The 27,073-nt window shown below is 45.5% G+C and overlaps 1 protein-coding gene across 2 annotated transcripts in view; it reads left to right on the top strand.

Moving 5' to 3' along the window:
- Window positions 1-26,827, top strand: part of LAMC1 (laminin subunit gamma 1) — a 214,148-nt gene extending 187,321 nt beyond the window's left edge. For both annotated transcript variants that reach the window (XM_068239676.1, XM_068239677.1), the window contains exons 21-28: window positions 2,249-2,386; window positions 2,500-2,644; window positions 9,712-9,861; window positions 14,402-14,516; window positions 14,642-14,841; window positions 21,638-21,796; window positions 21,881-21,980; window positions 22,974-26,827. In XM_068239676.1, coding sequence (XP_068095777.1) covers window positions 2,249-2,386; window positions 2,500-2,644; window positions 9,712-9,861; window positions 14,402-14,516; window positions 14,642-14,841; window positions 21,638-21,796; window positions 21,881-21,980; window positions 22,974-23,230 — 1,264 coding nt within the window. In that variant the 3' untranslated portion in view covers window positions 23,231-26,827. The remainder of the gene's footprint in view (window positions 1-2,248; window positions 2,387-2,499; window positions 2,645-9,711; window positions 9,862-14,401; window positions 14,517-14,641; window positions 14,842-21,637; window positions 21,797-21,880; window positions 21,981-22,973) is intronic.
- Window positions 26,828-27,073: the final 246 nt, after the last annotated feature.

Below are 27,073 nucleotides of genomic sequence, written 5' to 3'. Positions count from 1 at the left end.
CATTTGTTACCAAGCTTCCATTTTGTGAGTCAGTGAAGATTTGTATTGTAATAGAATATTTTGCTCATTCCTACTAATGAGCTCCATTCCCGCCTGTTTTTTCCCCCGACAAACATCTGTATTGGAAAAACTTAAAGCACACCTGAACTGAGCGGGATATGAAGGCTGACATACGTACTTCCTTTTAAACAATGCAGATTGCCTGGCTCTCCTGCTGATCCTCTAGCTGTAATACTTTTATCAGATCATCCGGGCTGCCAGGCAACTGGTATTGTTTAAAAGGGAATAAATATGGCAACCTCCTTATACTTCTTACTTCAGGTGTCATTTAAAGTGACACTGGAGAAAAAAAACAACAAACTTATGATATAATGAATTGCATGTGTAGTACAGATAATTAAAAGGACATTAAAATAGCAAAGAAAAGAGTGATTTTTGTGTCTTGGCTGTCAGTGTAGTGTGAGTGAAAGAAACCTTTTTTTCTTTGACAAACTCAATCGGGAAAGCCGTAGACTTTAATAGATTTTCTTTTCATGTTTTTATTAAATGTCAAGTCAATTAGTAAACAAAAACAAACTGATAGTATATTAGAAGCTTAAAATTCTCGATACGTTGTTCAATTTTAATAGATTACGTGGGCATTTTCTAAACGCATCAAATCTTAAAAAAACGTTTTAAACATTTTAAAGCCCCCCCCCCCCCCCATATCCCCCCCCCCTTGATCAGTGTTAAGTCATTTTATCGATCGAACATTAAAGACAATCCATAATAAAAAAATTGCCGGGGAAGTGGGTACTTCCTTTGGGAGTGGGGAAGCCTCTGGATCCTAGTGAGGAGTCCCCCTTCCTCCTGTGCAGCACGGATCAGCGCTCGAACATCTGGACAGCAGCAGATGGCAATATTTACCTTTGGGATCCAGCGCAGGCGCAGTACCATAATCCCCCGCGGTCTCCAGCAGGAATAGCAAGACCGATCGGGTCCACTCTACTGTGCTGGTGTCTTGCTTGAGAGGGAAGATGGTACTGCACCTGTGCTGGATCCCAAAGGTAAATATCGCCGCATGCTACAATTTCAGGGGCTGCCAATGCTGGATCGGGGCTACACAGGGGAAAAAAAAGTCACGTTCTTCATCATCTGAGAATATGTGCTGCAATGAGCCATACAAAGCTAGCAGCAATAATAGTAATCAATATTGGATCATATCCCTACTGAAATCTAAACGAATACTGATTGGTGCAAGTTGTCATGCAGGTAAACGATTGATATCAGAGAGATAATGATTTACCTGATCTAATAATGTATGAACACCTTGCCTCCTCATCCCATGGCTGGGGCAGGAATGTTGAGCACACTAAAGGTAGCCATACATTAGAACGAATATGGGCAGATTCGACCAAGAGACAAATTTATCTCTGTCTCTAGTCGAATCTGCCCATGCACTACAGACCGATTCCGGTGCCGATTTCAGCACGAAATCATCAGGGAATCAGCTGAGTCGCCGCATCTGCCCCGCCGCTGCCCCCAAAATGTATAAATGTATGTAATGTAGTGCATTCATACATTACCTGTCCTGTAGCAGCTCGCCGGGTCCATCCGTCCATCTCGCCGGTAAGCCACATACACGTTAGCGGCGCATAGTGTCTGACGTCAGATGCTATGCGCCTTCGTGGCGTCAGACATAGCGCCGCCGGCGTGTATCTGGAACCCGGCGAGGTGGACGGAAACCGCCGTAGAGGCTGACACCGGACAGGTAGTGTATAAATGCACTACACTACATACATTTATACATTGTGGTGGGGGTTTTGTCGTCTCGTCGCTCGTTTGCAATTCGACCGCCGTACCGCCGCGCACCCGACCAACCAACTTCGGCCTGAAAATTTCCAGCAGGCGCAATCGACCGTGCGGCCAATTTCTGTCCCGAAATTGGTCGCTTTGTTGGTCGGACATGCACTTGGCAGCACCAATTTTCATCCAATTCGATTATAATCGAATTGGATGGTTGGTTGGTTGGTTGGTTGGTCGGCTAGTGTATGGCCCACTTAAGAGATCTGATGGCAAGCATTAACAAACTGTCCTATGTTTTACTGTGAACAACTACTATACATCTTTTATGTGGGCATTCACCATGTGCAGTGACCTCATGAGAGGCTTGGGGAGATGCTTTAGGCAGTCTTGCTCCATACTATAATTAAACCCATTATTCTTACAAAATTGTATCCAGCTAACCTTTTGGTCTTGTTTAATTCAGACACACACAGGAAGCTCACGAGATTGAAAAAGCTGCTAAGGAGGCCAATAACACTGCAAATGAAGCCTACCGTCTGTTACTGAAAACCCTGGCAGCAGAAAACCAGACTGCTGCTGATATAGAAGAGCTAAATAAGAAGTAAGTGTGGCACCAATAAGCAGTCTGCAGAATTCCTTACTTGGTGTTCAAGACTCCTACTGTCCAAAGTAATATGGTAGATGTGTAACACCTTGTGTTCGTGTGTCTTCCAGGTATAACCAGGCTAAAGACCTGGCCCGGGAATTGGAGAAACAGGCCACCAAGGTGCATGCAGAGGCAGAGGAAGCAGGAAATCGGGCACTGCAGATCTATGCCAACCTTACCAGCATCCCTACAATTGACACCACAGGTTTACAGGTAAAAAGTCATCAATGGGAATCAGCTTCTCAAAAGTAAAGAATAAGAACACTCAATTATTATTTTGTTTGTTTTTTTAATTAATGGTCCCCCATGATCCACACTTGGATCACAATATCATGTTTTTCTGTAGCTCAGCTGCCTCGTAATAACTCACCTATCCCGGCGGCTGCTAAGTTTCGATCTCCGTCTTCAGCCACACTGCCTGCCTATTCTCTATGCCCAGCGCATGTTACATATAACATGCATTGGATGGTGAAGATACAGGCAACAGGGCTTAAGACGGAGATCGGGATGGAGGTGCTGCCAGAACAGGTGAGTTATTACAAGGCAGCTGAGCTACAGAACATGCATGGTCCATGGAAAGCAGTCAGAGGGAGACCACCTGGGGGTTTGGCATCGGGAGCCCAAGAGGCTGTCTTTGCTGGAGTGGGGGGGCTCCCCAAGTTACTTTTGCCCCTGTGTGGCTTAAACCGGCCCTGGCTCAAATTGCTATGCACTTCCTGCGCACAGAAATGTTACCACTGCTTCGTGCATCAGGACCATAGGACGATGACAATGTGGTGTCTGCCCCTTTTGCACATTGCTATCTTATTGCCTGATTACCTAATCAGATGTTTCAAAGCATGTAATGCAGAGGAAATATAAGGCACATTTTGTGAGTTATGAATATCAGAAGCTGCTCTTGAAATGTACAGCAGAAAATTCAAGGTTATCAGTTGGGCTTAGGCAGGGATCAGCAAGGTTAGTGTTGGAGGATAGTGGGGTGGGTTACCTTCAGTTATTAGAGGGTTACGGTTAGGTGTCAGGAAGGAGTTAATGTTAAGGGGAATAGGGGTAGGCATCATAATAATGGCTTTAGTGTACACCTAAAGGTAGGGAAAAAATGTGTGATATAATGGTGGGAAGCTTCTGGGTGGACCAGAGGCTTCCTCGGTCCTCCTACAGCCTATAATTCCAAAGCAGAGTCTCTTAAAGAGACTCTGTAACAAAATTTTCAGCCTTATTTCTTCTATCCTATATACCTGTTCTAATGCGCTCTGGATTACTGCAGCCTTTCCTAGTTGCGCAGTGGCTGTATTATCTCTGTTATCTAATCTAATCTTCTTTCCTCTGATTGCTTTGTTGGGCTCAGGAAGGAATGTGCTGTCTGCTGTTATAGGCAGAAGCTATACACACCCTCTCCACGCTGCCTGCAAGCTCTGTATGAGTCACAGACTGAGCTTCTCTGAGCTCTCACAAGCCATGTCTTTTGTTTGTAAACACTGCCTAAAACTGGCAATTACAAGCCAGGATTGCAACAAGGAGTGGCAGAAACGGCACAGAGGGGCCCAGGAGAACATAATGAATAGAATGATATGCTTTTTATTGCAAGAATTTGAGTACAGATTCTCTTTATGGGGCCCATACACTGTTCGATTTCAGCCATCGATCGATTCTATAGAATCAATCGATCAGAAATTGATTCTAGCAAATTCCCCATTCGATCTATTTGTGGTTGATTTCGATCGATTTGATCTATCTTACGGGATGGAAAATCTAGGTCGATCTGCTGCTGGCAGCAGATCGATGGCCCATAGAGTTGCATTGGATCTAATGGTCTAATAATGCATTTAGATCGATTTCCAATAGATTTCATTCTGAAATCTTTTAGAAATCTTTTCCTAGTGTGTGGCACATATCAGATAGATTCCTGTCAGATTCGACTTAACAGGCATCTGCCAGAAATCTATCTGATGGTCGAATCTGCTGCAAATCTACAAGTGTGGTGGCTCGATTGATAATTTCCAACCTGTCCGATACCCCGCCGGATTAATTCCCCGCTCGATACAGCGGGCATGACAATAGTAAAAAACGAAAAGAAGCCTCCCACGGGGACGAGCGGGAATCAATCCGGGCGCCCGCGGGGACGCGCTGGAATCTATCGAGCGGTTTGATACACGGTTCAAAATGAACCGTGTATTCCCAGCATAAGGCTACATACACACTTGAGATAAGTCTTTGGAAAAGGCAAGATCACAGACCAATTTTACCCCCTTTCATGTAGTATGAGAGCAATACCTACACAGTCTATTCTATGGAGCTGAATCAGATTAACGTATTTGCAAGATGCTGGACACGTTCAACAGCTCAGTATCTGCAGGATGGATCTTCAGATCTGCAGATGATTGTCTGTTAAACCAGGTGTGTATGATAATCTGCAGATCTCATAGACTATGAATGCATTTTGCAGGAACGGATCTTTTGCAGATGCTGATCTATTGAATGTGTGCAGCATCTTTGTGTCCAGCATCTTGCAAAGATTTTTATCTGATGGGGAGTGCAGCTCCATAGAATAGACTGTGTAGAGTATGGCTCTCATACTACATGGAAGGGGGTAAAATTGGTCTGTGATCTTTCATTTTCCAAAGACTTATCTCAAGTGTGTATGTAGCCAAAGGTCTCTGCCCATGCTCAGTAGAATGAGGTGCTCATGTGCGGAGTAAAAATGTCTACTTCATGAATAGAGAGAGTTTGTAAGCCGGAGTAAAGATTTATGTACTTCGGGTTAATGATTAATGATCATTGGGCAAGTGCTGTAGGAATGCTCATACAAGTATCAATCTGTTACTTTTCAGAAGAATTCTTAGTCAGAGAGAAGTTATTGTATTAATGAATAATAGTCTGGAGAGAGAGCAGCAGCCGGTGAGTCAGCGCTACAAGAGGTCACATGACATTCAGTTTAGCGCACAGATGTTGTCCAGATCCAGCGCAGGTTTAATACATAACTAGGCGTTTGTTCTTTGAACTGTTTTGGAGAATACGTAGGGGGTTGAGGTATTCCATAGATCTCTGTCCTCTGGAATTTGCGCTGACAGAATAAGAGCAGATGTGTAGTTTTTGCAGCGAACTCATCTATATCTTCATCTGTCAGATCTTTGAAGTGAACCTGTACATATGGAAATGCTGCAACCTCTATTGATAAATTTGGGTATCCATCTCCAGGCATACTTCTAAATATACCTTCTGATAGTTTCTTAAGTAAAGTAACGAAATGTAATTTTTTAGGGCTAATTATGGTTCCTGCATCAACAAATCTTACTTTAAAGCAAACCTAAATGAGACATTATTTTTTTTTTTATATAATGATTTGGATGTGTAGTACGGATAAGGAATAGAACATTCGTAGCAAAGAAAAGTCCGATTTTTATTTTCAGTTTTATATAGCTTTTTTTAATAACCTGGCAACATTCTGTCACAGTTGCAGTTTTAAAAGCACACGCTGTCTTATAAAAGGAACCCGAGGTGTGAGACTTCTGGAAGCTGCTACATTTCCTATCCTTTTAAACAATGCCATTTGCCTGACTGTTCTGCTGATCTTTCTGATCAGTAGGGTCTAAATCACACACCCAAAACAAGCATGCAGCTAATCTTGTCAGTTTTGCCATAGACTTCTGATCTGCATGCTTGTTCAGGGTCTATTGCTTTAAAGGGATACTGTAGGGGGTCGGGGGAAAATGAGTTGAAGTTACCCGAGGCTTCTAATGTTCCCCCTTCAGGCATCCTGCGCCCGCGCAGCCACTCACCGATGCTCTGGCCCCCCTCCAGTTCACTTCTGGAATTTCAAACTTTAAAGTCTGAAAACCACTGCGCCTGCGTTGCCGTGTCCTCGCTTCTCCTGATGTCACCAGGAAAGCACGGCGCAGGCACAGACCATAGTGGGCCTGCGCAGTACGCTTCAGGTGCCATCAGCGGGAGCAAGGACACGGCAACGCAGGCGCAGTGGTTTTCAGACGTTAAAGTCTGAACTTCCAGAAGTGAACCAGGCGGGGCCGGAACATTGGGGAGTGGCTGCGCGGGCACAGGATGCCTGAAGGGGGAACATTAGAAGCCTCGGGTAACTTCAACTCATTTTCCCCTGACCCCCTACAGTGTCCCTTTAAAACCACTTAAGGACCAGGGGTGTTTTGCAGGATCTGTGCTGCGTGGGCTCTCCAGCCCGCAGCACAGATCGGGATTTAGCCAGGGCGATCAGACTTACCCCCTTTTTCCCCACTAGGGGGATGTCCTGCTGGAGGGTCTGATCGCCGCCGGCTTGCTGCGCTTTGCGGGGGGGCTCTTCAAAGCCCCCCTCCGCAGCGGTTTCGGCACTCCCTGCCTTCCCGTCCCTCCCTCTCCCTCCATGGGCTGCGCAGGACTGATATCTGTCCTGTGCATTGAAGGATAGGCTTCAGCCTATCATATGCCGGCGATCCCCGGCCAATCAGAAGCCTGGGATCGCCGATCTGCCTTACGGCGCTGCTGCGCCTTATGATGTAAACAGCGGGGATTTCTTCCCCGCGTGTTTACATTTTGCCGGCGAGCCGCGATCGGCGGCTCTCCGGCTGTTCACGGAGACACCCTCCGTGAACTGACATGGAAAGACACCTATGGGCGTTAGCTGGTCCTTAAGTGGTTAAGTATTAGTGGCAGAAAATCAGGACAGCCAGGCAATGTGCATTATTTAAAAGGGAACAAACCTCTCAGCCTCCATATGCCTCTCGCCTCTGGTTCTCTTTAAAAGAAACATGAAATGACTTTTAAAAAAAATGTTTCACTTACCTAGAGCTTCTGCCAGCCCCCTGCAGCTGTCCTGTGCCCGCTCTGCCAGCCCCCTGCAGCTGTCCTGTGCCCGCTCTGCCAGCCCCCTGCAGCTGTCCTGTGCCCGCGCTGCCACGGAACAATCCTTCAGTCCCCCGTCGCAGCTAAGTTTCTTTATCGCCAACTTGCAGGTCAATGGCGTCTGCATGCTTGTTCACGCTTCCGTTGCCGAGAGCGTCCTGCGCAGGCCCAGTACGAGAAAACCATTTCAGGTTTCCTTTAAACTATAAAACAAAGCAGAAACAATGACCCTTTTAACTTTCCTGCAGTAACACCTTATCGCAAACTGTCTTACTGTTTCTTTGCTATTTAAGTGCTTCATAAAACTGGATTGTATTCACCTCACTGGTTCAAAGAGTTTAGAAGCTCTTTTGCGTAGATAACTGATGTTTTTTAACTTTCCTGTATTGGAAAACAATATGAAACGCTTTTGTTTGCTGCTAATGTTCTATCTCTTAGCTGTACTACACATACGATTCATTATATCACAAGTTTATTTTTGCATTAGGTTTACTTTAAAATGAGTCATGTGACTGGGAGCATCCTACTTGAAAGGGGTAAGAGCAGTGTACAGTGCTGCACTACATGACTCCACATCATCCTTCTGCACAGACTGCATGGGGATGAGGTATAGACAGAGCTGTCTGAGAGGATTCCAGTCTGGCAGCTACTAGATTGCTTGGTAAATGGGGTCTTGGCCAGGTACTTTAAAAGTAATCAAGGAGCTTATGTACTGATATATACAAACTCTTTCACTGAGTGCCTGCACAGGAATAGAAGAACATTTGTAGCTCTACTTAACCGCTTCACAACTGAGGGGTTTCACCCCTTCAGCATCCGAGCAATTTTCACCTTTCAGAGCTCCTTACATTCATTCGCCTATAACTTTATCATTACTTATCGCAATGAAATGAACTATATCTTGTTTTTTTCGCCACCAGTTAGGCTTTCTTTAGGTGGGACATTATGCCAAGAATGATTTTATTCTAAATGTGTTTTAATGGCAAAATAGGAAAACATTTGGAAAAAAAAATCATTTTTCAGTTTTCGGCCATTGTAGTTTTTAAATAATGCATGCTACTGTAATTAAAATCCATGTAACTTATTTGTCTCGGTTATTACACCGTTTAAATTATGTCCCAATCACAATGTTTGGCGCCAATATTTTATTTGCAAATAAAGGTGCATTTTTTCAGTTTTGCGTCCATCCCTAATTACAAGCCCATAGTTTATAAAGTAACCGTGTTGTACCCTCTTGATATAAATATTTAAAGATGTCAGTCCCTAAGGTAACTATTTGTTTTTTTTTTTAATTGTAATTTTTTTATTTTTTTTATTTTTTTATTACAAAAAAAATTGGTAACAATTGGGGAGTGTGGGAGTTAATGAGTTAATTTCTATTGTAAAATAATGTATTTGTATATGAAAAATGTTTTTGGGTGTAGTTTTACTTTTTGGCCACAAGATGGCCACAGTAATTTTTTGTAAATGCGTCCTGCAAGCGTAGGAAGTACGCTTGCAGGAAGTTCAGGGAGGCTGGGAAACTTTTTTTTTTTTTTTCACAATGATCGTGCTGCTTCTCATAGAAGCAGCTGATCATTGCTGGGGGGCAGAGATCAACGAATGGGAATGGTTTTCCCCTTCATTGATCTCCGGGCGAGCGGACGGCGGCGTGCACGAGCGCAGCAGCGCGCACGTGCGAGCGGGAGAGCGGCGGCAGGGGATGCGTATATCCACGCTCTGGGTGGGGAACTGAAGTCCAAAGGAGCGTAGATATACTGTACCCGGACGACGAAGTGGTTCCCTGCCATCTCTGAAGATCCTGACAGCTTCAGCTGAGGAGTTGCTGACTGAGAGCTAGCATGCCGCCAATGACTCCTAGAAAGTGTGAACTCCCATCATGCATGCTTGTACCAAGTCAGTGAATAAGGTGCCCAATAACGATCCAATTTCCAGAACAATCAGCCATACAAACCAGTTGTTAAATGATTGTTCAGGCTCACCAATGGAGGGGGAAATAATAAGCAATTCGGACAGACTAAAAGAATCGTTCTGAAATTCAGATCAACAGAACGATCAATAGAACGTTAAATCATTGTCAATCAGCACCATTGATGGTACCCGATCCATTCAATGGATTGCACAGTTATCAGTGATTCTTTGAGCCTGCACTGCAGTGTTGCTATCTATATCTGGCAGTACCAGCTGGTGTAAAGTATTTATAAGGCGAAAAATGTGGACATGTCTTAATGCTGCTGTATACTATAAATCCTAGGATTGCCAGAAGTGGATGGAAGCACTATGGCCCAAAATGCAAAGTGGGATAATAGAGTATCCAGTTAATGCGTGTTTTCCAAGTTGTAGTCATTTAGTATAGGAATGTAGCTGCGTGATGTATGCCTGGTACTTCGGACCATTTCTTCTGTAATGTTTTTCTTATCCTTCAGAACGAGGCTGGAAAGATTCAGAAGGAAGCAGAAGAACTGGATATGCTGATTGACAGGAAGCTGCGGGATTATGAAGATCTGCGTGATGACATGAGAGGTCGGGAAATGGAGGTGAAACGACTGCTTGAAAAAGGCAGAAGTGAGCAACAGGTGAGTCTCCCCCACACATGCAGTGCCTTGTCTCCCCCACACATTCAGTACCTTGTCTCCCCCACACATTCAGTGCCTTGTCTCCCCCACATATTCAGTGCCTTGTCTGCTCCACACATTCGGTGCCTTGTTCCCTCCACACATTCGGTGCCTTGTTCCCTCCACACATTCGGTGCCTTGTCTCCTCCACACATTCGGTGCCTCGTATCCTCCACACATTCAGTGCCTCGTCTCCTCCACACATTCAGTGCCTTGTCTCCCCCACACATTCAGTGCCTTGTCTCCCCCACACATTCGGTGCCTCGTCTCCCCCACACATTCGGTGCCTCGTCTCCCCCACACATTCGGTGCCTCGTCTCCCCCACACATTCGGTGCCTCGTCTCCCCCACACATTCGGTGCCTTGTCTCCTCCACACATTCAGTGCCTTGTCTCCTCCACACATTCAGTGCCTCGTCTCCCCCACACATTCGGTACCTCGTCTCCTCCACACATTCGGTGCCTTGTCTCCCCCACACATTCAGTGCCTTGTCTCCCCCACACATTCAGTGCCTTGTCTCCCCCACACATTCGGTGCCTTGTCTCCCCCACACATTCGGTGCCTTGTCTCCTCCACACATTCGGTGCCTCGTATCCTCCACACATTCAGTGCCTCGTCTCCTCCACACATTCAGTGCCTTGTCTCCACTACACATTTAGTGCCTTGTTCCCTCCACACATTCGGTGCCTTGTCTCCCCCACACATTCAGTGCCTTGTCTCCTCTACACATTCAGTGCCTTGCCTCCCCCACACATTTGGTGCCTCGTCTCCTCCACACATTCACTACCTCGTCTCCTCCACACATTCAGTACCTCGTCTCCTCCACACATTCAGTACCTCGTCTCCTCCACACATTCAGTGCCTCGTCTCCTCCACACATTCAGTGCCTCGTCTCCTCCACACATTCAGTGCCTCGTCTCCTCCACACATTCAGTGCCTCGTCTCCTCCACACATTCAGTGCCTCGTCTCCTCCACACATTCAGTACCTCGTCTCCTCCACACATTCAGTGCCTCGTCTCCTCCACACATTCAGTGCCTCGTCTCCCCCACACATTCGGTGCCTCGTCTCCTCCACACATTCGGTGCCTCGTCTCCTCCACACATTCAGTGCCTCGTCTCCCCCACACATTCGGTACCTCGTCTCCCCCACACATTCGGTACCTCGTCTCCCCCACACATTCGGTACCTCGTCTCCTCCACACATTCGGTGCCTCGTCTCCCCCACACATTCAGTGCCTTGTCTCCCCCACACATTCAGTGCCTTGTCTCCCCCACACATTCGGTGCCTCGTCTCCCCCACACATTCAGTGCCTCGTCTTCTCCACACATTCAGTGCCTTGTCTCCCCCACACATTCAGTGCCTTGTCTCCCCCACACATTCAGTGCCTTGTCTCCCCCACACATTCGGTGCCTTGTCTCCCCCACACATTCGGTGCCTCGTCTCCCCCACACATTCAGTGCCTCGTCTTCTCCACACATTCAGTGCCTTGTCTCCCCCACACATTCAGTGCCTTGTCTCCCCCACACATTCAGTGCCTTGTCTCCCCCACACATACGGTGCCTCGTCTCCCCCACACATTCAGTGCCTCGTCTTCTCCATACATTCGGTCACGCTCCCGTGGCTGGGAGTGTTTTGCACAGTACTTCTGCACCAGCGCAGAACACTCCAGGCCACATGATCGTGCGCATATATTTCTAATTTTCAGATGTTCATATGAAGGAAAATAAACAAGGATAGAAAGGATCAGGGTGGTTTGAATTATAAAAGAACATGTTTTTCTTATAAAAATCTTTTATAGTTTTCTTATGAAACTTTATAGTATATGCGACTGGGGGTGTGCAGGGTGTGTGATTAGATCTGTGACAGGGGTGTGGCCTAAGTGTCCCTGTTTCTGATCTCAAAAGTTGGGAGGTATGCACATGTAGTTTATGCTGTTTAATATACACTACACTATACAGTGCACTCCACCAAGGCTGTTTCTCTCCAGTATCTGATGTCTGCATCTATAATTCTTGTAAGATGGTTTGTCCTGAGGCTTTTCCATCCATTCACTGCATGCTGTGATATATCAGAGCCAGGCATGTCCTATTTTTCTTTTCCTGTGTAGGTGTAAAGTCTTGAAGTTATTTAAGAACTACACCCAAAGATTGAGAATGTGTAGATAGCTTATAAAGGATGCAGTATAACTGGCAGAATCTCTTAATGCTCTGTGCAGCGAGCAGGGGTAACCATTCCTTTCAGAGCAAGGCCACAGCTCTTAGGTACACACACATGCTGGATTTTTGTTTGCGGCAAGGCCTGCAACGCTGCTGACATCACCACTGGTGGCTTGTCATGTTGTTTATGGAGCGACTTCTGTTGCTCGTGTGCCATAACCTTGGCCTTGAAATACCTCCTCCCCTTTCCAGAGCAGTGTCTCTGGCTCATTCCCTGAACATTTCCAGAAAGATTTTTCCAGGAGATAATTTTCTGAACTGTCTACCTAGATTGCCATGCTGTGTGTTTCTTTGTCATGTGATCTTTCTCTTATTACTTTGCATCAGGGACCCAGATTAGATAAAGGAATCTCCGTTTTTATTAACAAATATATACCAGATTTTTACACAAACCATTTTGTAGTTTATTAAAGTAAACCTATAGAGAGTTTACATGACAGCAGACAAGGCGCACCGCCGGGCCAGCGCATGTTTGCACACTGTACCAGGCAGCCCAGCAGATCATGGAAAAGGACTAGGAGAACAGAGATGGAGCTAGGGGGGCAGGAAGAACCCACAGGTTAAAGGGAAGGTTCAAGCAAAAAAAAAAAATGATTCACTTACCTGGGGCTTCTACCAGCCCCATGTAGCCATCCTGTGCCCTTGTAGTCACTCACTGCTGCTCCAGTCCCCCGCTGGCAGCTTTCTGACCTCGGAGGTCAGGGCCACATTGCATACATTTTTACGCATTCCAGCTAGTGCAGGAACAAAAATTTACGCGTTTCACCACTAACGCGTAAAAATGTATGTGTTAATGTTCCTGCACTAGCGGGAATGTGTAAAAATGTACGCAATTTGGCCCTGACCTCCGAGGTCAGAAAGCTGCCAGCGGGGGACTGGAGCAGCAGTGAGTGACTACGAGGGCACAGAATGGCTGCATGGGGCTGGTAGAAGCCCCAGGTAAGTGAATCTCATTTTTTTTTTTTTGCTTGGACCTTCCCTTTAAGAACGCCATTACACAGAAAGAATGCCTTTCATGGCAGACAGAGTAATCAAGCAGCTCGGGGTGACCCAAAACACTAGAAAGAAGGTGAATCACACCAAGCATTGTTTTTTAGTAGGAGGGCTTTTCAGTCTCTTTTGGCCCCCTATACTTTTCTAGTGGTTTGGGTCACCCTGAGCTGCTTTGGTTATTCTGGTACAAGCCCTATCCCATACAGCCATATCAATCCCTGCCATGTACTGATGAGGGCCAAAAGTCCAAAACAGGCTGTCTACATGTGGGGTTTGGCTGTGTGAAACCCCACTATGCACCAGCGGTTCTGGACGCAAGCCTGGCTTCAGGGGCATTAAGAGATACTTTGCATATTCAGTAGCGGTGCATTGTGGGTAGCCACAGATGTTAACTTAAAGCTGAATTATCGCAAGTACCTTCTGTTTTAAAAAGGTGAATCTCACATGGCGGACAAAAGCTATTTCTTTCTGGATGACCCTCGTATATATTGGCTGGTTAATATCCTACCCTTCCACCACTGAAATATAAAATTGCCCTTTGAATGCGCTTGAAGAGAACATAAACTCTTCCACAGGAGAGAAGGGAAATGCAGAGAAACCCACCCTGTATGTATTTAGACAGCCTGTCTAATTCCCCCTCATCTGTAATTTGAGTTGTCCCCTCTGCCTGTCCTCTGCCGAGGTTTGTGCCTTGTGCTATACGTAAACACAGGTGGTTATTAATTTCTATGCTCCCATGAAACCAGGAGTTAACCACTCTGCAGAATCTCAGTAGGAGTTCTGTGGGCTGTAACAAAGAAATGTTTTTTCTGTAAAGGGTAATATGCTGTTGCTTATCCTTTAAATCAGAAAGGAAGTCCTGGGTTTAGGTCTGCTTTAAGATTTTGAGTAAAGTGACATTTTGTCCTGTAAAGCAATGCTTGTTTATATGTCAATAATACTGGGAGATTGTTTTGCACTAGATGATAAGTAGGCTGGGAGCAACAGGTGCAATGGCCGTGCCTCAGAGATTAGCAGCTTTGAATTAGAAGTGAAGTAGAGTAACAGATTCCAGGCACCAACCACAAAGGCAGTTCATGTCACCCTTTAATTTATTACCAGCATCCCAACAGCACATACAGTGTTAACAGCCGTTCACCTCTAACAAAGTATTTGCTGTACACAGGGTCTTTGATGGGTCTTTGCTGTACACAGGGTCTTTGACGGGTCTTTGCTGTACACAGGATTCTGTTTATCTGTACATGTTATGCCCAGGTTTTCCTGTAATATGCCTGTGCTGTATCTCCTCAGACCGCCGATCAGCTGCTTGCCAGAGCAGATGCCGCAAAAGCCCAAGCTGAAGAGGCTGCGAAGAAGGGCCGCACCACGCTACAGGAAGCCAATGATATACTGAACAACTTGAGAGGTCAGCTGTCCTATTGATGTTGCATGCCTTGTTGGTGTCCTCTCTGGCTGTTTCATAGAATAATGTTAGCTATCCCACGATGTGCCTGTTCTTGTTAGATATCACCCTGCTTATCTCCACCTCAGATTTTGACAAGCGAGTGAATGATAACAAGACTGCAGCAGAAGCAGCTCTGCGGAGAATTCCCATCATCACCCAAACCATTGCTGAAGCCAACAACAAGACTCGCCAAGCTGAGGGTGCTCTGGGAAATGCCAATGCTGACGCCAGAGGAGCAAAGAGCAAAGCAGAGGAGGCTGAGAAAATCGCCAATACCGTCCAAAAGGTGAGAGTCTTGCTGCATGAACAGAGTTACCACTGTCACATGACCTTTCCTATTGAAAAATATTCTTTATAGTGACAGCTGTAGGCACTGGGGAATGGCAAGTCCCAGCATGCAACTTTAAGGGTTTGTAGTTCTTTGTAGCTGTTAGGCCTTGTTCACATCTCTTCAACGCAGATGGCCGTGTGATCGTAAAGCAATGCGTATGATCGTACTCCATCTGCGCCGCTACCCACTGCACTGCTGATCCCATCCATTGACAGTGATGGGATCAGCGACGCCCAATAAATTTCACAATTAGGCAGCACAAATATCGACAGAGGGTTTTTTTTGTTATTGGCAAAGGCGTCACAGACTGGGGTGGGTTTGGTTGGGAGGGAGGGTGGGTGGGCTAGGCATCGATAGAGGGTAGGGTTTAACTGAGAGTAGGTTTAGCTTTAGCAATAGTAAGATACTGGTAAAAATTACTGGTATTCAGTTATCGTATTGCCCAGTAGAAAACTATCTGTTATTTTACTGATATTCTATTAATGTGTTATCCCTGGAGACTAAAGTTCTGTGCCACCTTTTGCACATGTATGCAACTTGACAGCATACATTTGAAATGGAAGCGGCCAAATTTCGGTGCCAAAAGATGGCTCACTCTGCTGCAGGCAAACTCTTGGGTAGTGTTAAAGGGACTCCGAGCAGTGAAAAAACTATGGAAAGATGCATATCATTTTAAAGCTCTCTTTCTCCTCTTTCCAATGATATATAAACCACCACCCTACGTCATGTAGTTTTCGCTATTTTCGTGATTGAAATTGCCGCGGCCGCGATTTCGATCGCGAAAATAGAGAAAACTAAAAGGTGTAGGGCAACGATTTAGGTGTCATCAGAAAGAGGAGAAAGAGAGCTTTAAAATGATATCCATCAAGCCATAGTTATATTGTATTACACAGGACGACACTTTCCCCAGTGTCAGCAGCTCCATTCTGCTGAATGCAGCTGCTGACTTTGACAAAAAGTCGCCCTGTGTAATACAATGTAACTATGGAAAGATGGATATCATTTTAAAGCTCTCTTTCTGACGACACCTAAATCGTTGCCCTACGCCTTTTAGTTTTCTCTATTTTCGCGATCGAAATCGCGGCTGCGGCAATTTCAATCGCGAAAATAGCGAAAACTAAAAGGCGTAGGGTGGCGGTTTATATATCATTGGAAAGAGGAGAAAGAGAGTTTTAAAATGATGTGCATCTTTCCATAGTTTCTGCACTGCTCGGAGTCCCTTTAAAGAGAAACCGTAACCAAGAATTGAACTTCATCCCAATCAATAGCGGATACCCCCTTTCCCATGAGAAATCTTTTCCTTTTCTCAAACGGATCATCAGGGTGCTCTGTATGGCTGATATTGGGGTGAAACCCCTCCCACATTGTGATGTCAGGACTATGGTTCTGACATCACACTGTGGGAGCCTTGTTGCATTGTGGGAAATAACAGGTGTTTACAGCTGTTTCCAACTGCCAAAAAAAGAGCGGCATCTCCGTCCAATGATATCACCAGCCAGCAGTAAAAATGTCACCATGTGGTAAATGTCAGAATGTAAATCAGGGAGAGGAAAGATTTTACAACAGGCAAACACTAAGTAAACCATTTATACATAATTATTGTAAAAATGAGTAGTAGCAGTAGGGTATTGTACCGTGTTATCCATCAGTAAAATCAAGAAGTTTTAGGTCAGGATGATGCCATTTATTGGCTAAATGGTATCATCCTGATTTAAAACTTCTTGATTGTAAAAATGAAGCATATTTTTTATTACATTCTTTTCACTGGAGTTCCTCTTTAAAGAGACTCTAACAAAATGTTCTGCCTTATTTCTTCTATCCTATAAGTTCATATACCTGTTCTAATGTGGTCTGTCTAACTGCAGCCTTTCCCAGTTGCACTGTCTGTCTAACTAACTGCCTTTCCCAGTTGCACTGTAATATATTTAATCATCTTTTCTTTGTCAAGCTTTGTTGACTCAGGGAGGAATGGGCTGCCTCATTTGTACAAGCTATGCACGCCCCCTCCAGGCTCTGTGTGCTTTGTTTATTCCTCACAGACAGCGTCTCTGCTCTGTTTCAGCTTGTCTGTGATGCAGTTTGTGAGGCTGAGGGGGGGGAGGGAGCTGCCTGTCACATGCTGAGAAACTGTGATGAATCCCAGACTGGAGTGCAGATAATTCACTATGTAATAAAAAACTTTTAGTATACTGTAACTAGATAGATATAGACATACACATTCATCACTTCCTGGTTAGGGGACATGTTTTTTGTTTGTAAACACTGCCTATTGCCAGTGGCCACATTTTTCTAATCTTAGCTCAAATTAGTCACAGCGTGCTGCTATAGCCGTAATTCTTATTACGGCCTATGACGGTGCTTGAAGCACTCAGCCAGAACTAGCTGATTTGGCGTTACCGGCGGCACTCCCGCTGAGTGACGGGCTAAGGCTTCCTGATCCGTGACGCTTCATTGTCATCACGGCGGCCGGTGTGACACTCCTGCACATGCGCGGTTTTCTAACCAGGAAGCCTTGGCCCGACACTCAGTGGGAGTGTCGCCGGTAACGGAGGACGCCGGGAGACCTCGCAGCCTACGGTGGCCTGGAGGAAACCCCAGGTGAGTACCAATTTTAAAATTTAACCCACTGCTCAGGGTCCCTTAAGAATCCAACAGGTTTTAGTCTGTCTCCTCATGCAGGATTCTCAGGAATGTCTTTGTTTTCGAAAGCATTTCCTGTACAGCAGTTGCTGAGTCTAACTGCCAAAATAGTGTGCAAGTGAGCAGGGCTGTGGCAATTTTTGGGTAGTCTGAGTCAGTGGTTTCATAAACTGAGGAGTCGGAGCCATATTGCCTTGTGCTGTCTATTCTGCTTGTCTGCTGTCTGGGATGAATGCTCCTCTTTCTCCTGACACTGCACACATCTGTTATGCTGACTATTTCTCAGAATTGTTCAGCCTTCCCATCTAGTCATTACCAGCTTGGGATCTCTTTCTGTTGTGCCCAGCCAAAGCAGAAACTGCTAATTGTAAGCTTGCAGGCAGGTCCTTCAGGAAAACAAGCCAATACTCTGCATTACATATACATCAGCAATGAAGTGTTACAGACAAGTGCCCTTCAGTCAGACCTGATCATTTCATTTGTAAATATACGTGTTGGATGGAGTCAGAACAGTTTTTCATCTTGTGCCACTGGCATCTTTCTGCAAAAAAATCATAATGTCCCAACACATTCTGTTAGTAAGAAGTATCACTGGAGCATTGTCTCTGCTGAGTTCTGGCATCTAGCTCCACCTCCTTGCAGAAAAAGGCCCCAGCCTTTTCAATAACTGATATACAAAAGGCAAAGGCCTTTTTCTGCAAGGGGGTGGAGCTACATGTTGAAATGCAACTGCTCCGGGTCTCCAGTGAGACTTACTTCTAGCAGAATGTGCTGGGACATTATAACTATGTATTAGTTTTTGACTTTACAGTAGAGTAAGCTTGCAAGGGCAGGGCTCTCTCACCCTTTTGTGTCTTGGAATCTGTTATTCATTTTATTCACCATGTTACTTTTGTCACTAATTACCAATTCTGTTTTTTGTATCGATTCTGTATTTTGTTATCAATGTGTGTATACCATTGTCTGTATTATGTACCCCATGTTTGTTTCTTGTACAGTGCCACGGAATATGTTGGTGCTTTATAAATCAACTAGCCATCCCGCGTCGTAGCATACGCCGCATCTATCTATCTAATAGAGAACGTGCCTCAATCTTGAAGCAAGAAGAAGTAGGCTTTCCATGAGAAAATGTATGCGTGCTCAAACACCAAGTTTAACCCTAGCAAGTCTGGCTTTGCAAATCTGGCCTAATTGGCTTTTCATGAGGCAATGCTCATGCAAATATGCATTTGCTTTCGCATGCCAAACTATGCAGGGTCCAAAAACCAATACCGCAAAGCGATCGCCCTGCGGGTATTAGTTCATGCTACATTAGCACTATCCAGGAGCGCCACGGGGAGGATTCCGAATGCCCCCATACAACCGGGGGACTGCGGGGTCCCAGGCTCTCTTACTGCCTGGGAACCACAGCGGCACCCCGGAGGGGGAGGCTGGGTGGCGCAGCTGCACCCCCCCCCCCAAGTGTGGTCAGCGCCAGGGAGAGCCATCCGCACCCACCTCCCAATATTAAAAACAGGCACTTACCTTAACGTCCATTGCCTTCTGCAACATGCACATTAACTTGGGGGCACCACATGAGAAAGGAGTGAAGCATGGGTCACCCCGAGCTTTAGAGCTCAGGGCTGGCTCACATACAACACTCCGGGGTGGGGGGAGGACAGGCGCAGACAACTCACTCCAGGGCTCACACCACCAGAGCAAGCCATCCACCACCTGCCTCCAAAGGATACAACTGCAAAAAATGCTTTCCATGAGAAAAATTTTGCGTGCTCAAACACCAAGTTTAACCCTAGCAAGTCTGGCTTTCCAAATCTGGCCTAATTGGCTATTCATGAGGCAATGCTCATGCAAATATGCATTTGCTTTCGCATGCCAAACTGCAGGGTCAAAAAACCAATACTGCAAAGTGCTCTCTCGCTGCCTGGGAACCACAGCGGCACCCCGGAGTGGGAGGCTGGGTGGCGCGGCCAGCGCTGGGGAGAGCCGTCCACACCCACCTCCTAATATTAAAAACAGCCACTTACCTTAACGTCCATTGGGTTCTGCTACATGCGCATTAATTTTCTCATGGAACGCATTTTGTGCAGTTTGTATCCTTTGGAGGCAGGTGGTGGATGGCCTGCTCCGGTGGTGTGAACCCTGGAGTGAGTGCGCCTGTCCTCTCCCCCCCCCCCCCCCCCAACCCCCCCCCCTCTGGAGTGCTGTATGTGAGCCAGCCCTGAGCTCTAAAGCTCGGGGTGACCCATGCTTCTCTCCTTTCTCATGTGGTGCCCCCAAATTAATGCGCATGTAGCAGAACGCAATGGACGTTAAGGTAAGTGCCTGTTTTTAATATTGGCAGGTGGGTGCAGACGGCTCTCCCCGGCGCTGGCCACACTTGGGGGGGGTCGTCCACGCCACCCAGCCTCCCCCTCCGGGGTGCCGCTGTGGTTTCCAGGCAGTGAGAGAGCCTGGGACCCTGCGGTCCCCCCAGTTGTATAAAAAGGGGGCATTGGGAATCCTCCCCGTGGCGCTCCTGGAGGCCTGGAGCACACCAAAAACTGCTAGCAGATCCGCAAAATGCTAGCAGATTTTGAAACGCTTTTTCTTATTTTTCTGTAGCATTTCACCTAGCATTTTGCGGTTTTGTAAAGCGTTTTTGGTGTAGTAGATTTCATATATTGTTACAGTAAAGCTGTTACTGAACAGCTTCTGTAACAAAAACGCCTGCAAAACCGCTCTGAACTGCCGTTTTTCAGAGCGGTTAGCGTTTTTCCTATACTTTACATTGGAGGCAGAAACGCCTCCGCAATCCAAAAAATGCCTCACCTCAGGAGTATGCGTTTCAGCAAAACGCCTCCCGCTCTGGTGTGCACCAGCCCATTGAAATACATTATCCAAGCGTATCCGCAGCCGCAAGTGGATCGCAAAACGCTGCCGAACCGCTCTGGTGTGCACTAAGCCGGATAGTGCTAATGTAGCATGTAGCAGGGTGACTGCTTTGTGGTATTGGTTTGTGCATGCATTTGCATGAGCATTGCCTCATGAATAGCCAATTAGGCCAGATTTGCAATGTCAGACTTGCTAGGGTAAGGCCTCTTTTCCATGGACTGTGAATAGGCAGTGAAATGGCTCTCAAACTCTCACAACTGCTCACTGCTGCCTGGTAACTGCTCGCTGCTGCCTGGTAACTGCTCGCTGCTGCCTGGTAACTGCTCGCTGCTGCCTGGTAACTGCTCGCTGCTGCCTGGTAACTGCTCGCTGAGCACACAGCTCAACAGTCCGTGGAAAAGAGGCCTTAAACTTGGGGTTTGAGCACGCATACATTTTCTCATGCAAAGTACTTCTTCTTGTTTGAAGGTTGAGGCACTTAGTCTATTATATATATAGATAATAATACAATCCTGTAAAGAAATTCGTAACCATTTCATTTTTATTTCCCCCTTTCTGTCTTCACCAAATCGATCTGGATAAATGTAAAGCTTTTTTTATTATTATTTTTATAATTGGATATCGTGGAAATGCAATTATAATTTAAACAAAAAATTTTTTAAGGGACCCTGAGGTCTGCCTAAAATTGCAATTTGGACTTACCTGGGGCTTCCTCCAGCCCCTCGTAGCCCGCAAGGTCCCCTGGTGTCGTTCTGGCTCCTCTCCCGCTGGCGGCTCCGTTGTTTGGCGACTTCAGGTCGAAGTCGCTGATTAACGGAGCCACCAACGAGATGGGGAGGGGCTAGAACTAGAGCGGGGGATGTCGCAGGTTACGGGGCGCTGGAGGAAGCCCCAGGTAAGTATAAATTCTTCTATCTTCATGGTCTTAGGTTTCCTTTAAGCAACTTCAGGGGATACCTGTACACACTAGATTCTTGGAGTGCAGGCTAGTGTGTACACGAAACTTGAATTGTCCCTCACAAGTGGTGGCTCATGAGTGGCCCCCACTTTGGTCCAAAGACAGCGATAATATTTTACACTGAATAGGAGAGGAAGTTTAGTAAAACCTTTCTTAATGATTATCCAGACTCAAAACCCAAATAATGTTCTTATCCATACCAATGCTATGTCCATAGTGAAATTTTTTTCTTTTTTGCCATTCTAATTGAAATTGATAATTTTCCTTGTATATTTTTCCCAGAATGCAGCTGCAGCCAAAGCAGATGCAGACAAGACCTACAAGGATGTGACTGATTTGGATGGAGAGCTGCAGGACATGTTACGCCAGTTGCAAAATGCAGAGGATCAGCTGAAGAAGAAGCAGGCTGAAGCGGATGGTGACATGGACATGGCTAATATGGTAAGCTTCCTGAGGCCGGACAGATGGGGTAACTGCTCTGTACTGAGTGTCCGCAGTGTATAACTGCCTCGCTTTGTATTCCAGGCCACCGACGCAGCGGAGGAAGCAGAGCAGAATGCCAGGAAAGCAAAACAGTCTGTTAATGGTGTCCTTGCAACTATCAATGATCTCATCAACCAACTTGGTAAATATTGTTTGCGTTTTGTTTGCGTTTTTAATTAATTGTGCAGAGTTTTCAGTAGATTAGAAGTTCTTTTAGGCTTCTTTCACACTAAGACGTTGCGTTAGGTGCTACGTTAAGGTCGCATAATGTGCACCTAACGCAACGCATGGTGGTGGTGGTAGAGGACGTTAGCAAAGAGCCGCGTTAAGTGGCTCTTTGATGCGTCCGTGATGCTTACTATAGTACGCATGCGCTGGTGTAGACCACGTGAGCGGAACACTCCGCATCACGTGGTCCCGCCAGTGACGTCCGCACAGTGCAGTGAATATTAATTAGCCATGTGGCTAATCACTGCGACTGTGCAAGCAGGCTAACGCGGCAAAGCCGCTCTAACGCTGCAGCATGCTGCACTTTAGATTGACGTGCAGCGTTACAATGTAACGCAACGTGGGCACTGTGAACAGCCCATTGCTGTGCGTTGGGGAGCGTTACAGGCTGCACTAACGTGCGCCTGTAACGTCTTACTGTGATAGCAGCCATAGAGTAGAAGTCCATGCAAATGCCACACAGGGGTTGCTCAGAATTCTAATGATGTGGCTGGATTCCTCTCCTCCCCCACCTCTCCCTCTCTGCAGAGCCATGGGCGGGCGATAAGAGTGGGTTAAAACTCACTTGATTGCCGATTCCAGTGTCGTGTTTTTATGGCAACAGGGCATCACGTGACACGCCGTCAGGGCGTTCCAGTGCATTACTCGCTGGCGGCTAGTGTGTAACATGCTAGCATGTCCTAGCGGCATGTCACGTGATGCCCTGTTGCCATGGAGACTTTTAGCTTATACCTACTAGAGTGTGTGAAGCAATTCTCAAACACAGTCACAAAGACTAGCTTTTTTAGTTTTACCCCATGCTATCCAAAGCTAGTATGCAAAAGCCTTGGCTGGAGGTTAATTATAACTGTAGTGTTCCAATATAGGCCATCAGAAAATATGTATTTCTTCTTACTTTGAATAATAGGTAAACTGGATTCTGTGGATGTGACGAAGCTCAACGAGCTTGAAAAGACATTGGACAACGCCAAATCCCAGCTGCGTAACAGTGATTTAGACCGTAAGGTGGCGGACCTGGAGGAGCAGGCGCGGCTGCAGGACGCAGCACTACTCTCATACCAGCAAGACATTGAGCAGATCCTCAAAGACATCGACAACCTTGAGGACATTAAAAACACACTGCCTCCTGGCTGCTATAATACCCCCATCATCGAGAAGCCCTAAAATCTCTGAGAAGAAAGGGAGGAGCTTAGCCACACTTCCTTCCTCACCATCTCCATGTTTGGCTGTGAAGTGCCTTATTACTCACCCACCCCAGACTGTCTGCCCTCTACACTGTTCACAACATGCCCTCCAAAATACTGAACTATAGGGGGGGCTGTAATTTGAAAAATACAACTTCACCTGAACTGTCTACCCACAGTACTGCATGTGCCAGAGGCCTAAGCTTGCTGCTCTCCATTCTGCAGAGAGAAGCATCGTTGTGAGACCTCCAGCAGTTCTTCGGGCCTCTGAATACAGCATGTAAGACCACTGAGCCACTCCACATGGTGGCTTTGCAGTGTTAGCCAAGGGAGACTTTCTAGCAAGGGTTAACTGCTTCAGTGATCGCTGCATCTTTAATGCAGTAAGTTCAAGATCTCCATGGTGCAGAAGTGGTTAATAAAGCTATGCTTTTCCTCCTCCTAGAAAATTAGGGCGTATTGCCCCGAAACTCAGTGGCATAAAAACACATTTCTTGTCATTCTCTCCTTGCCTTCCATTCCCTTTGACTAACCCACTGCCTGGCCTCCTGCCCTGAAACTTAGCCACACAGCCAGTATTACCCCTGACAATAATAAGAGTATGGGCTTCTCACAATTGCTGTATAGAAGGGCCCCAGACGTTGGAAGGCTAGAGAAAAGAAAATTCTGTTGTCTTGGTTATGCATTGTTAACCTGGAGCATTGCTGCAGCCATTATGACAAGGCGGTCCTGACACCTCAAAACTGTGGCCCAAGTGCTAACCCAACTCCCAAAATGTATTAGGGTGACCTGCTTACGGTTTGTGACACGATAACAAGAGGCCACAGTGCCCATTGTAAAACCAAGTGAAGTCATTAGATAGTCAGCAGCCTAACACAACCTTCTGTCCCTCCCAATTTGAGAAGATCCACTGGAATATTGTTATGTAGAGATGCCATAATGTATATATACCTTTACCATAGTTTATATGTCGGCAGTTTCAGAGGAGGTGTTTATATCCAGTCCATAGCTATATATTTGAGATTTCTGCACTCTGTAGTATAGTAGATTCTTATTTTATTAAAATTATTAATATGGTCACTTGGTTTTCTCAACAAAGGAAGGAACAGATGTCTTATACAGCTATATAAATATCTTATCCGGTGCAATGCTCAACCTCATCACAAGTTATTCAGTTGCAACTTCTGTTATTAGTCAGCTTGTATGTAGAGATTGTAAGCCCAGGTTATTTTCCATTCTGGCAGAGTTCCTTACCCAGTTCCTTTTTTGTATGGTTATCTTTCAGTGTAACTCACTGTTGGATTAACTTAGGTTGTTGAAGTGACAACTTTTCATTACTTGCTAAAGTCAATATATGGTCTTGGCTTAATAGGTGGTTTATATTTGAAAGATTCGAGGCGACTATAAATTGGTTCCTGCAGATTTCTGTAATTTTATGCTAGATGGTCTCTTAAAACAGGTGCCATTCTTTAAACCGGTTCATCTTTTTGTGTTCTACCTCAATGTCTCGTTCCTGAGTGGTGATTGCCCAAGAAGCAAAATTTAAAGAAAAAGAGCTTTGACGAGGGCACCATGGAGACAGCAAGGGACAATCTGAACCCCTTCCAGAGACCACTTAACCTAAAGGGGGCAGAAACTGCTTTTAAATGCCTTTTGTTAACATAATTTCACATAGTTCTAATTCAGTGCTAGCTAGGATTTCATATAGTTTAACTGCTAACGGTAGACTGGAAACATTGCAGAAGGGCAAGGCGCGAGAACATACAGTGCAATTTTGAAACCTTTCTTTATTTTAAAACGGTCACAAACTTGAATCGTAAAAAATCCACCAATAATGAGAAACATGCCGTCAAAGTGGATTATGTCGTGAAAACTCTGTCATCAGGAGTTCCAGAATACAGATTGCTGGGATAAAAGTGGAAATGAAAGCTAGGGAAACCCCTGATGTAGGGATGGACAATGACCTGCAAATAATTTCGAGTTTATGCAGCATTATGCGAATTTTGTTTGCAACTGTATGCAGCTTGAACATGAGCCAATCAAATCCTACTGAGGTAAAATTAAATTGGTCCATTTTCAAGCTGTATACATTTGCATACAAAATGTCCAAAGTCCTGCATCAACTCGAAATTCTTTGCATCTCATTGACCATCCCTACCTTGATGTAACCTAGGCTTTGAAAAGGGGAGACGTCAAACATGACTTTTATGAGATGTCAACATTTTTCTATTACTTCAGCAACTTGTTTCTGCACTTTAAGATGATTTTGACATTCGCCTTTACTAAGAGCACCCTCAGATTGTGATTTCTTTTTATCCTACGCTCTGTTTGAATTGCTCAAGTTCATGACAGATGCATTTTAAGTAGACCTCTCTGTTTGATCAGTTTGTTTATCTACTTTGCTTTAGGGATATGTTCAGCTTTATAAAAGGGACACCATACTTTGATGTAATTGACATCCTTGTATTTCTGGCCAAGTTCTCCTTCCCCCAGTATCTGTACTCTAAAGTATTCTTCTCTACAGAAAGGAAAAACAGCTGACTAATTTTCGGGTTTGTGTCTCATTTCCATTGTGGACTGTCACACTGTCCTACAGAGCACTGCTATACTGTAGCCAGAGGCACTTGCTAACTTACTCAGCCTAGGAGTATTCGTATGAAAGTCGTCACACGATCTAGTGTAGGGGACTGGCTAAGCTATTCCAGTGTTGGGAGATCAGTGTGACGTCGTCCTTACAGCTCTGACTCTACACACATCTGTTACATCCAGTCATTCTATACAGCAATCCCTCTTCTGAAGGACACACTCCACGCCACCTCCTAGCTGGGGAGAGCGCGGAGGGTAAATACCCCTTTTTAATTACACTGGTGCTATAAATGATTTTGAATTTGCTTGATTCCTGTGAGTGTTTTTATTTTTTTGTATCCAGATTATAACACTAAGTTGAATGTCTATTTTGTTTCAGTTTTTATCTTATCTCTGTAAATATATTCCTGGCCCGATGGGAGGTGAGGTCAAAGAGAGGAAAGAGCAGTGCATTCATAGCTATCCATTTGTCTCTCTAAGCTGTTGCCGACCCTCCCGGTTCTGCATTTCCTCTCCCTGACCGTCTCCCTGGAAACATGACTTAACTACACCCCTTTAGGAGCAAATGACACTTGTGTGAGTTTACATCAAAAGCTAAAATCATCCCACCACCAAGAAAGCCTCATTGCCCCCTAACTCGTGTCAGTGTTTCTTCTCTGTCTCATGACACCTTTTAAACCTCTGCTTGTATGATCCATGGCTGAGGGCCCTTCCCTACCAGAGAAGCATCCAGAAAACCACACAGAAGCTCCGGCAGCCTCAGAGAGTGTCTCTTCACTCATTGGGAAACCGTCTAATATTGGACTTTACGGACAATGGGACTGATCAGAGATGGAAGGGAAGGGGGAGGCGGGGTCATCTGTGGTCATTTATTTTATTTTTATTTTTTTTGTCCAGGGAAGAAAGGGGTTCAACAGAACACTACACATTTTTTATGTATAAATCAGTATTTCTTATTTATAATAAAGTGAATATTTGTAACCCCTTACAATGATGAGCTTGTCTTTTTGTTCTTTATTGGGAATTCAAGACTGGCCTTCTTTGACACCAGCGCAAACCTGGTGACCAACTATAGGAAACATTTTACCGCTGTTCTGGCCAACACAGGTTTCTCCATCACATACTAAGCCAAGTTTTGCTTGGGGATCAAACACTTACCGTATATACTCGCATATAATCTGACTCGCATATAAGTCTACCCCCCCCCCCCCCCCCAACTTTTACCCCAGAAATTAGA

Source organism: Hyperolius riggenbachi, chromosome 6 (assembly GCF_040937935.1).
Source record: "Hyperolius riggenbachi isolate aHypRig1 chromosome 6, aHypRig1.pri, whole genome shotgun sequence".
Taxonomy (NCBI): Eukaryota; Metazoa; Chordata; class Amphibia; order Anura; family Hyperoliidae; genus Hyperolius; species Hyperolius riggenbachi.
Note: the sequence above shows the minus strand (reverse complement) of the source record. Positions and strands in the feature narration are given on the sequence as shown.